This window comes from Marmota flaviventris, chromosome 18 (genome assembly GCF_047511675.1).
Source record: "Marmota flaviventris isolate mMarFla1 chromosome 18, mMarFla1.hap1, whole genome shotgun sequence".
Taxonomy (NCBI): Eukaryota; Metazoa; Chordata; class Mammalia; order Rodentia; family Sciuridae; genus Marmota; species Marmota flaviventris.
This window is the reverse complement of record NC_092515.1, coordinates 8,528,726-8,540,771: the sequence shown is the minus strand read 5'-3', so window position 1 is coordinate 8,540,771 and position 12,046 is coordinate 8,528,726. Positions and strand designations below refer to the sequence as shown.

Below are 12,046 nucleotides of genomic sequence, written 5' to 3'. Positions count from 1 at the left end.
CTACCTGAGCCCACTCCAGTCACTGCTCCTCCATCCTGGGGAGCCCCCAGCCTCCTCCCAGGTCCCCCAAGGACACACTCCACTCTCCAAGTTGCAGGCTGCAGGCCTAGGCTGTGACCTTGGCTTGGGCTGCTCTGCCCTGGGGCTGGAGGCTCAGGGGTGTGCCCAGGGAGGGCTGTCGAGGTCTCCTGGGGGTGGAGTAAGGGGGCTTCAGGGTTCTGAAGGGCCCCCTGGGTTTGATTCAGCCATCGTTAAACCACCACGGAAAGACCCCCAACTCCAATTTAAAATAAATTAAAGCAAGCTTGTAATTCCAACCAGCCGGGACTGTCTCTCCAGAAACCTGTGGGTGAGAGAACAGCCCCCCAGCTCCCTAGGAGCACAGCTTTACAGCACTACAAGTCACAAAGGGGGTGTCTTGAGAACTTACAGAGAACAGGATTTTGACAGGCATAACCCAAAGGCAGGCAGTAGGTTAATGGTCTACAGGGTTCAGCACTGAGGGAGTGAACTGGGATCCAACATCAGAATTTATGAGGCACAGCTGAGGTTTCAGAGGGGGGTGTTATCTGGTCAGGGGAAGCCAGGCATGGTGAGTTCGAGGCACGGGCAGGCATTCCAAGCAAGTTTAGACATCGCAGTAATTTACAGTAAAAGAGAAATTAACTTTTGTGAAGAGGTGACTCCCAATCTAGGAGGGAATTAGGCTGGGTTCATCACCAGCCAGCAGACCTCGTCCCTCCTGGCCTCGGATGAAGGGGGACTGATGAGGGGGGTCACAGACCAGGGACCTCAAAATAACTCAGCCAAGTTCAAAATGACATGAAAGTTTACAGATTCTTAGGACAGGTCTGTCTCCTTACCTAATACTGCTGCTCAGTGTCCTGCCTGGGACACGCCCCACCCCAGGCTGGAGACACCACCCAGGTAGAGTGTCTGCCTAGCTGCTGGAGTCCCCACTTCAGTCCCAGCACAGAAACTGCCACTGCTCCTCGCCTCACCCCTTTCCACACTTCATGGACCTGCTGGGAACAAAGTGGTGACCATGAAAACAAAGTCCTGGCCCTCAAAGATGGACACTGTGGCCAGGTGCAGTGGCATGCCTGTAATCTCTGGAACTCGGGAGGCTGAGGCTGGAGGACTGTGAGCTCAAAGCCAGCCTCAGCAGCTCTGCAAGACCCTTTGCAACTCAGGGAAACCCGGTCTCCAAATAAGATACACAAAAGGGCTGGGGATGTGGCCCAGAGGTTGAGCACCCCGGGGTTCAATCCTCAGTACACCCCTCCCAAAAATAGATGGCTCCTCTGGCCTCTGCAGTGGTGCAGAGCACCAGCTACTGAGTCAGAGGCAGGAGGGTCTGGAGTTCAAGGTCACCAGGGGCAATTTAGCAAAACTGTCTCCTAATAAAAATGAAATAAAATAATATGGACTGGGGATGTAGCTCATGAGCACTTGTTACCATCTGGGAAATCCTGGATTCTGTCCCCAGCAAGGCACCCAAACACACACACACACACACACACACACACACACACACACACACACACATTTGGCGCACATGCAGAATCCCAAACCAAGTGTAAACCAAACCCAACAAATCAAGAAAAACAAGGCCAACCTCTTTGATTTTTGTTTTATTTTATTTTTGGTACCAGGGATTGAATGCAGGGGTGCTTGGCCACTGAACCACATCCCCAAACGTTTTTATTTTTTATTTAGAGACAGGGTCTCACTGAGTTTTTTAGGGCCTTGCTATATTGCTGAGGCTGCCTTTGAACTTGTGATACTCCTGCCTGGGCCTCCTGATTCACTGGGATGATAGGCATGCACCACTGTGCCTGGCTTTTGTATTTTTAAAGATAAAATATTGTTTTATATTTTGTTTCCATACAGGGTCTCAAAGTTGCTGAGCCTGGCCTCAAGCTGCATTCCTCTTGCCTCAGCCTCCTGAACTGCTGGGATGACAGCAGGACGCGCATTACACATCTATGGGAGGGGACTGGGGGCAGGAGAATTGCAAACTGGGCGAGCATTGAGGCCAATGGCCTTGGAAGGGGTACGGGTTGGAAAGTCAAGGGCCGTGGGACATATTAAAAGGATCTCAGAAAAGAGCCCAAACAAAATGTGGTCGAGTGACACATGGAAGATTTTAGTTGTCAGCCTTGGAAAGGAAGAAAATTCTGACGCGTGTCCCAGGAGATGAGTCTGGAGGGCATCGTGCTAAATGAAATAAGTTCAGCACAGAAGGACGAGCGCCATAAAATGCAAACTCCCTAGTGTGGTCAAGTCCATGGCAACAGAGAACAGGATGGTGGTACAGGGGCAAGAGAAGAGGTTGGGGAGCTGCTGCTTCATGAGCAGAGTTTCCATTTTCCAAGATGACAACGCTCAGGACCTTGGCTGAGCAACTTTGGGAATGGACAACACTATGGAGCGCATGCTTTAAAGTGGTCATGAGCCAGGCGCAGCAGCACATGCCTGGAATCCCATCCGCTCAGGAGGCTGAGGCAGGAGGATCACAAGTCCCAGGCAACTTAGTGAGAATCTATCTCCAGGGTTTTGTTTTGTTTTTTTTGAGGGGGGAGGGTCGGGTCTTTGTCTTGTTTTGTTTGCTTTTTTTTTGATTGGGGGGTTGTTTGTTTGTAGTTTTGTTTTTAGATACTAGGGATTAAAACCAGGGGAACTTTACCACTGAGCTACATCCCCAGGATATTTTGAGATAGGCTCTTGCTAAGTTGCTTAGGGATTCTCTGATTCGCTAAGGCTGGCCTCAAACTTGCCATCCTTCTGCCTCGGCCTCCTGAGCTGCTGGGATTACAGGCATGCACCACCAACCCAACAAGAACCTGTCTCAAAGTAAAAAAATAAAGAGGGCTGGGAATGGGGCTCCGCGGTATAGCGTCTCTGGGTGAAATTCCTAATACTGCAAAAAATAAGTCAATAAATAAAAATGTTAAATGGTTATCACAGAAAGCTCATCTATTTTACCATAATTTTTACTTCAAAGGTCACACTGAAAGGAGTGAACGTCACTTTTCCCTCTTTATCCAGGAACCCAATGGTTGATTGAAATTGTCTGCCTGATTCACTCACGCGGGGACCCCAAGTGGGTTCAATCAGTGCCCTTCTGGAAGCGCTCGCCCTGGATAGAGAGAAGGGACGCCGAGCAGTTAGACAGAGACTCGGAGGACCCACGCTTCTTCACCTCCCACCTTCCTTTCCACCTCTTCCCCAAGTCCTTCTTCACTTTCAAGGGCAAGGTCAGTGCCTGATGCGGTAGAAATGCTTGACAAATGCCTCTTAGACTTTAACCTGCCCCCAAAGCCCCAGAGATCCTGCTGGGGGTGCCTTCTCATTGGGCAGGAAGAGAGGGACTGGGACCCGCGGGCATCCGGTGAGGCCCATGTTGCCACACCTAGAACCATGCTTGAGGACAAGGACTGGACGGCCCACAGGTTATTGGAGCCTGAGTTAAGGTGGAGCCAGGTGCAGTGGCTCACGTCTGTAACCCCAGAGCTCAGGAGGCTGAGGCAGGAGGATCAAGAGTTCAAAGCCAGCTTCAGCAACTTACTGAGGGCCTAAGCAACTCAGCCAGACCCTGTGTCTAAATCAAATGTACAAAAGGGCTGGGGATGTGGCTCAGGGTTAAGTCCCTCTGGGTTCAATCCCTGGTGCAAAAAAAAAAAAAAAAAAAGCTTGGTGTAAAAGGACGAAAACCGAATCTTAGAAAATGACATTTTAAGTACAACCTTACATTTACAGCTGCATTATGTACTAGATTGCCCCGCTTTTGCTGCCCTAACAGAGGAATAGTAAGTCTCCTGCCTCAGAGTGAAGTCAGCTGGTCATATCAGCTGCGGAAGCCCAGGTGGCTCTGGAGGCCTGGCCACTCTCTCTAAGGATGGCCACCTGCTGCACAGAGCAGGGGCCTGAGTCCACCAGCGCGTGAGCCTCCCTGGGGCTTAGAGCTGATCAGAAGGACCAGGGAGAGCCAGGGTCCCAGCCACTGCGTGCTGTTTTTGGAAACAGTTTGCTGGAAGGTATTCATTTGTGTATGATTTTTTAAAATTTCTATACTTAAACTACATCTGGAAACATCACCTCAGAATCTCCTCTGTTGGCCGGGCACAGTGACTCTCAGCTGTAATCTCAGCGGCTTGGGAGGCTGAGGCAGGAGGATCACAAATTCAAGGCCAGTCTCAGTGATCTAGCAAGGCCCTAAGCAACTCAGTGAGAACTTATCTCAAAATAAAAAAAAATTAGGGGCTGGGGATGTGGCTCAAGTGGTAGCGCACTTGCCTGGCATGCGTGCGGCCTGGGTTCGATCCTCATGCACCACATACAAACAAAGATGTTGTGTCCGCCGATACTTGAAAAATAAATATTAAAAAATTTAAATAAATAAATAAATTAATTAAAAGGAAGGGGATGTGGCTCAGTGCTCTTGAGGGAAATCCCCAGCATGAAAATCATCCTCATCGTCATCTCCTCTCTTGGAAATGTCATGTGGGTGCAGCAACAATGAATTTGTCCCCTTACAACTATCTGCAGGTGTCTATGTGAGTCTGGCAAATAAATCACTGGCTGGGAAACGGAGGCCCTGAATAATGCACAGGAGAGTTGGTGCAAAACAAAAAGCAAAATTCTGATATTCAAACTCCAAGTGATCCTGCCCGAGTGTGTGTGGGTGTGTGTGTGTGTGTGTGTGAATCTCAAACACTATCTCAGGTCTGGGGCTGGGGCTCAGTGGTAGAGCACTTGCCTAACATGTGAGGCACTGGGTTCCATCCTCAGCACCACATAAAAATAAAGGCACCATGTCCATCTACAAAAATAATTGTCTGGATGATACATACACAACTGGGTTACCATCTTCCTGATAGGATGAGAACACTTCTACTGTTCCAGAAAGTCTACTGTTGCAGCAAGTAACCATCTTCCAGATGAGCATTGTTCCAGAAAGTTCTACCATTCCAGAAAGTTCCCTCGTGCCCACTCAGTCAGTGCCCACCCACAAAGGCAAATACCATGCTTAGTTACAGCTGTAAATTAGTTTTGTTTTGCTGTGTTTTTCTGCCAGAGATTGAACCCAAGGGCACTTAACCACTGAGCCACATCCACAGCCCTTTTTATTTTTTATTTGGAGACAGGGTCTTGCTAAGTTGCTTCAGGCCACGCTACATTGGTGGGACTGGCTTCAAACTTGTGATCTTCCTACCTAAAGCCCCCAAGCCACAGGGACTGCGGGACTGCACACCAAGCCCAGGTGTGGACTAGTTCTGGTTGTTCTTTATTCCCGCACATGGACTCAGGCTGTGAGCACCTAGGTATCTGGATTCATTCGCCCAATGGAATGTGTGTCGTGGGTGGGGAAGGACTGTATATTGTATGTGTCTATAAATATGCCATGACTTATCCATCACCCCGTTGGCAATCCTTAAAGCACACAGACTTCTCATGGTGAGAAGGAACATACCAGGGGTTCCTCTTGCCTTTGTCCATCCGGCCACCGTGCTATTTCCTAGGAACCTTCACCTGCATGTCCCTTTAATGACTATGGTCACTGAGATCATCCAATCAGCCAGGCACGGGAGCACACACTGGTGAGCCCAGCAACCCAGGACACAGGCAGGAAGACTGCAGGTTTAAGGCGGCCTCTGCAATCTACGGAGACCCTGTCTCAAAATAAAAATAAAAATGGCAGGTAGCTTCACTCAGCACACCGCTGTGTTAAATTTCCAGACACACACAAAAATATTTCATTCATATTTAGGAGACATTTAATGCAAATTAAAGCTCAAGATTAAAGGTAAAATCTGGGCGTGTTAGCGCACACCTGTAACCCCAGCAGCTCAGGAGGCAGAGGTAGGAGGATCGCCAGTTCAAAGCCCTCCTCAGCAACTTAGTGAGACACTAAGCAACTCAGTGAGACCCTGTCTCGAAATAAAAACCAAACAGGGGGGTGCTGGGGATGTGGCTCCGTGGTTAAGCACCCCTGAGTTCAATCCCTGGTACCCAAATAAATAAATAAAGGTAAAGATCAAAAAAGGTGGAAATGACAGTATCAACTGTTCATTCTCTCCTGTTTCCATTTAAGGTGATTTATATCATCAGAAATCCCAGAGATGCTCTTGTGTCTGGCTATTTTTTCTGGAGCAGGACCAACTTTGTTAAGAACCCAGACTCACTGGAACAGTTCTTTGAACAGTTCATCCAAGGAAATGGTGAGTGTCCTCCACGCACAGAAGCTGGGGTGCACAGGGTCCCCATTCAGACCTCACTTGGCCCCAACCCGCGGCCCTGTATCTTGCCTCCTGTGGATGCACCGCCCATCACCCCCGAAACCAGACCTGCCCAGGTTCCTGCTCTGCTGCCCACCAGCACAGCCCAGCCCTCCCGCTGCCCGTGGGGAACCGCCTGGCTGTCCTCCCCTGAGTTCCGGGCACTGACCCTCTGCTCACGCTCTTCTCTCAGCTCTCCCTGATTTGGGACTTTCTGAAAGTCAGCTTGTCCTTGTCTTCCTGAAAAATGAAATCCTGACCTTCCACCATTCTTTGGAAAAGTCGTTTCTTTTCAAAGCTCCCTTTATCCTCTTTTCCTTTCTGCTTCACAATTTGCTGAGTAATCCGGGAGAAGTAGCACACACCTGTGATCGCAGTGGCTCAGGAGGCTGAGGCAGGAGGATTGCAAGTTCAAGGCCAGCCTCACCAACTCAGGCCCTAAGCAACTCGGTGAGGCTAACTTGGTGAGAACTGTCTCAGAATTTTAAAATATTAAAACGGGGCTGGGGGTGTGGCCCAGTGATTAGGCGCCCCAGGTTCAATCCCTGGTACCAAGAACAAAAGTCTGAGCGGCTTTGGGAGCTCTGTGCTCTCTGGGAGCAGAGGTTTGGTGCTTTCAGTTTTGCGGTTTCTCTCCACGCTGTGTGAAAAGCCCACATCCCCACCTCGAGGGCCTCGCAAGCTTCCGAAGCCCCAAGACAGCTCCCTAGGGAATACCCCAGGCACCGAAGCCCATGTGGCCACCAGGGGGCGCCACAGGCAGCTAAGGCTGTGTGTCCACCAGGGGGCGCCACAGGCACCTAAGGCTATGTGTCCACCAGGTGGCGCCACAGGCACTTAAGCCCGTGTGTCCATCAGGAACTCAACAGACACCTAAGCCCGTGTGTCCACTAGGAGGCGTCACAGGCACGGAAGCGCAAGTGTCCACCAGGGGGCGCCACAGGCACATAGGGCTGTGTGTCCACCAGGGTGCGCCATAGGCATCCAAGCCTGTGTGTCCACCAGGAACTCCACAGGCACCTAAGGCCCTGTGTCCACTAGGGGGCGCCACAGGCACCGAAGCCCTTGTTTCCACCAGGGGGTGCCACAAGCACCGAAGCACGTGTGTCCACCAGAGGGCTCCACAGGCACCTAAGGCCATGTGATCACCAGAGGGCGCCACAGGCACTTAAGCCCGTGTGTCCACCAGGAACTCCACAGGCACCTAAGGCCATATGTCCACTAGGGGCTGCCGCAGGCACCAAAGCCCTTGTTTCCACCAGGGGGCGCCACAGGCGCCGAAGCACGTGTGTCCACTAGGGGGCGTCACAGGCACTTAAGCCTGTGTGTCCACCAGGAACTCCACAGGCACCTAAGCCCGTGTGTCCACTAGGGGCGCCTCAGGCACCTAAGTCCATGTGTCCACCAGGGGGCGACACAGGCACCGAAGCCCTACGTCCACCCCTGAGCACATCTTCCCCACACCCCGAACTCACCGCCTCCCATTCTTTCTGATCAGGCAGCAGAACCAGCCTCCTTTGAAGCCCAGCTCCACCCTGACCACACAGTGTCCTCTCTTGGCCACCCCTGCCTCATGCCCCTGGCCACCTTCCCTTATCTAATTCGTAACCAAGTCCCAGAACCTCCATGGAGCCCTGTGTTGTCACCAGTCGGGGATCTTTCCTTCCTATTAAGGCAACATCCACCCCCAGCTCCACTCATATCTATTTGCTCCCTTCCTTGGTCCTTGTCACCAACAGGCGCCTATTTAGTTCCTTATCCCTGAGCCTCACACTGCAACCCCAGCACCTCCAGAGCTCATGGTTGGTCCCCAGGTATTGGGATGGCTCTTGTCCCATGGCAGGTGTCTCGTCGCCCTTGTTAAATAACAGTATCCACTAGCCATCCCTTCCACAGCCACACTGCTGCTCCTCACCTGGATCCTGGTGGCCTCCCCGCTGGGCTTCCCCTGCATGCCACACTGCAGTCACCTGCCACACACTGCACACTTGACCTTCTCCCTACACCTCCATTCCCGTCCTCAGCATAAAGTGCTGTCTGAGCAGCGCGGCCCCCAGCAGAGAGAGCTGCTGCCCTCCCAGACCTCCCACACCTACCACAACCCCAAGCCCAGCCCCAGAGAATCTCCCCTGGTGCTGATACCCTGGTAGACGGGAGCCACCATTGTCCCATTAGTCAGCTTGGCATGGGCCACCAAGGACCTGAGACTTTCCAGGAGGAAGGGTTTGTTTGGGGCTGGGGGCTGCTCCGCTCCTGGTGGTCTGGGTGGACAGAGAGGGAGACCAGAGCCACAGGGACCCCTGTGGCCCTCAGGGCCTGCCCCATGGCCCATCCCTCCCACCAGATCCACATCCTCCAGGCTCCACCCAAGGTGCCTCCCAGCGGCCAAGGTCGCCACCCTCTGGCTTTGGTGGCACTTCCACACCTCAGCTGTCGTATTTTCCCGAGGCAATCCTGGTTATTATTACCTCTAGTTATTACTATCAGCCCTGGAACCACTGTATTATTGGATATTTCTGCACATTCCTGTCTCTGGTTATTACACATCACAGAATAGGCACTTTACTACGATTTTTGCTAAATCAACAGAAAGACATATTAATAAAAGCATATGCTGACTTTTTAAGTTAAAGTGCAGTCACCAGCATGGGTAGAGACACTTTACCCACCGCATTATGACATCCAAACGTCCCTTGGTCAGAATATCAAAATCGCTCAAGTCGTTAACACAGAAGAGTAAACACGATAAAGAGACCCTGAGCTCAGTGGGTTTCCTGAAAACATCACACCATTGTCACATCACAGTCAGCTGCGGCTCCGGCCCCCAGGACCTCAGAACGCGCTTGCCTCTGGAGACAGGGCCTTTCCCAGGTGTCTGGGTCAAAAGGAGGCCATTACACTGGCCACGGGCCACTGTGACTCGTGCCTGCAGAAGAGGACATTTGGACAGAGACATGGAAGGAGGTCAATCTGAAGACCCAGGAAGAAGACGACCATCTCCCCAGCAAGAAGAAAGGCCTGGAACGGATCCTCCCAGAAACCCTCAGAAGGGAGCTTCCAGAACCTTCGTCCAGACTTCCAGCCTCCACTCCTTGAGGAGCACCCCACCCTGTGGCTATGGCAGCCCTCGCCCAAGAATTTGGAGTAAGACTTCTGACCGCTGAGGATTGAGGAAAAACAGAAATTGATACCTGCAGGATCTGCAGGATTTCAAATTAGCATTGGTCAGACACGTGGGGCACAGGAGGAGAAATACGGGGTTCTCCTCTGACTGACCAGCACAGTGAGACAAAGGAAAAGTAACCCGCGGAGTCGTCCAACCACCAGTGAGCAGACCCCGAGCAGCCGGCCCCAGCAGCCCACTCCTCATCCTGCTCCGGGATCAGCAGGCGCCCTGCGTCCAGCGAGCAGGAGCCTCACCACAACACGCAGGTGCTTCCCCCGCTGATGTCCGACTTCCCTCCTGGATCAGAGCTTTCCTGGAAGGTTCTGTTTGCAGCACTGAGATAAGCGCCGGCTGTGTGCAGCACGTGTGGCTTGGAACTTTTCTTCACCCTGTTTCCTCACAAGGTCTATGGTGGCAAAGCGTTCACAGGTACAAGCCAGGGTGGAGTCACGCCCAGCAATCACCTTGTGGTGAAGTCCTCGGGCCTGCCGTTTCAGGGTGGGAAGCCATACATACTAAATTTACCAAAATTCTAGGAAGGAGGACCTCGTTCTGGATCACCAGTAGCCAGTCATGTTCTGGGCAACACATGAGCAGAGAAAATCCACAAAAACTCTCCTAAGGCTGGAGCTGGGGCTCTAGAGCGCTTGCCTAGCACGTGGGAGGCACTGGGTTCCATTCTCAGCACCGCAGTGAATAAATAAAATAAAGTCCATTGACCACTAAAAAAAAACAACTATTCTAACCAGGAAGATAATGATGAACACGAGAGTAACATCTACGGGATACCAGGTACATACCAGACCTCTGCCCTGTTATTCATATCCATTCGAGTTGAGTTATGCTATTTGTATTTACACGATCTATATCAATTAATAGACTAGTATGCAGTCTAAAGGTCACACTAATTTAACTAACATGTTGCCCTACCACTTCAAAATTAACTTATGGGATACGTAAAATAATGCTGTGCTCATGACTTCCCCATCAACATGGGGGACGTAGTTTCTGCGTCCATCGCTTTCTCGCTGGGCTGCCCACCCAGGACTTTCTTTGCTCACCTGTAAAATGGCCACATTGTTAGTACACTCCTTGTTTTTCCATAAATCCCTTCAGTCATTATTTATTGAGTATATACAATATGTCTGTCACTCTTTGAAACACGAAGTCTTAGGCATTTTTTTAAGAATGTGGATTTCCTGATATGTTAGAAATCCATACCATATGCACACACGAGCCGCACACAGAGCAGGCCCATCTTGACCACTGCTGTGAGTAAATAAGGATGGAGAGGAACGACTCTAAACTGGTGATGAGAGACCTCACTTGGAAGGTTGCCTTGGAGTCGAGACTTGAATGAGGCCAACGGATGGGATGACGAGACGTGAGTCTCTGCTAGGAGAGCCCCGGGGAGGAGGGACGAGACATGCGGCTGAGGAGAGGGAAGCCTGTCACGTGTGAGGCTGAGCCAGAGAACCAGGTGACAGGCAAGTGGAGAGTCACAAGGGACCCGTCACCTAGAGTCACACCCAGGTTGGGGGAGATGGAGCAGGAAGGGGCTGGATCCCTGGACCTGGGGAGAGGTCACAGTGGCTGCCGTGCTGGGGAGAACTCGCAAAGGTGAGCAGTCAGAGCCCAGGGACCTCTCACAATCTACTACGGTCATCCAGGTCGGAAATGCCGTGGGCTTGGCCAAAGGTGGTGGAAATGGCAGTAGTGAGAAGCAGATAGGTTCCAGATGTATCAGAAGATGTGGCCGCCATCATTAAGGGCGCATAGTGTGTGGGCTGGGCCAGGAGAGAGGAGAGGGAAGGCAGGAAATCATTTCCAGGTGGGTAAAGTATGAAAGGGTGTGATGGCAGGTGGCTCCCCGGTGAGCCCTGGACGCTCTGCTGTTACCCCAGTGTCCTTCCCAGGTGATGGCAAGACACATCAGGGAGATGTGCTGGGGCAGACCTGTGGGTAGCTCTCATCTGAGTCTCTGCTTTGTGTTTGCCAGGCACCTGTGGGGACTGGAAGAATCACTTCACAGTGGCCCAAGCCGACGCCTTTGATAAGCTGTACCAGGAGAAGATGAAAGGTTTTCCTGAGGGGCTGTTCCCCTGGGAATAATGTCTGAAACTTCCGGATCTCACCTGGTTCCCTGCTTCATCTCCTGTCCCTGCACCTGTACCTATTGGGGGTTCGTGGCATAAATCCTATGGCTCGAGTTATCAAATTAAAGAGGTGGAAACTCACAGCCCCTCCAGGGAAAAAGGAAACTGGGGACTCTGAACCCTCACATTGTCCCTTATCTATCATCCTTCCTCTGGTTGCTCAAGGACTCCCTCCTGCTGCAGCTAAAAAATCTCCTGCTATGACTCAGCCCACATCCCCCTGTCCACCCAAAGCCCACCAAGAGTAGCTACCTCCTCCCAAAGACCTGACTCTGCTAAAACCCTATAGACCCACACCCTCGTTGTGGCTGCCGCGCTTCCCCTTGAAAATGTCCCTGGCCGCCAAGGTCACCTCCATTTCTTTTTCTTTGTGTATTCTCTTTCGTTTTGCTTTCACAGATCTTTGCTTCTTTAACCACCTGCTTGTTCAAAGGTACCAGGTT

General features: G+C 51.5%; 1 protein-coding gene across 1 annotated transcript; it reads left to right on the top strand.

Annotated features, from left to right (window-relative positions):
* Positions 1-2,822: 2,822 nt before the first annotated feature.
* Positions 2,823-11,559, top strand: LOC139702786 (sulfotransferase 2A6-like). Its single transcript, XM_071604947.1, has 4 exons — positions 2,823-2,856; positions 3,052-3,260; positions 6,098-6,224; positions 11,447-11,559. The coding sequence occupies exons 1-4, from the start codon at positions 2,823-2,825 to the stop codon at positions 11,557-11,559; spliced, it is 483 nt and encodes a 160-aa protein (XP_071461048.1).
* Positions 11,560-12,046: the final 487 nt, after the last annotated feature.

What these genes read in the sequence shown, in the direction of transcription:
- LOC139702786 (XM_071604947.1), top strand. Translation starts at nt 2,823, where the DNA reads ATGCACCACCAACCCAACAAGAACCTGTCTCAAA. An exon ending in CAACAAGAACCTGTCTCAAA is followed by an intron (nt 2,857 to 3,051) that starts GTAAAAAAATAA and finishes CTCTTTATCCAG; the next exon opens with GAACCCAATGGTTGATTGAA. An exon ending in ACAGTTCATCCAAGGAAATG is followed by an intron (nt 6,225 to 11,446) that starts GTGAGTGTCCTC and finishes TGTGTTTGCCAG; the next exon opens with GCACCTGTGGGGACTGGAAG.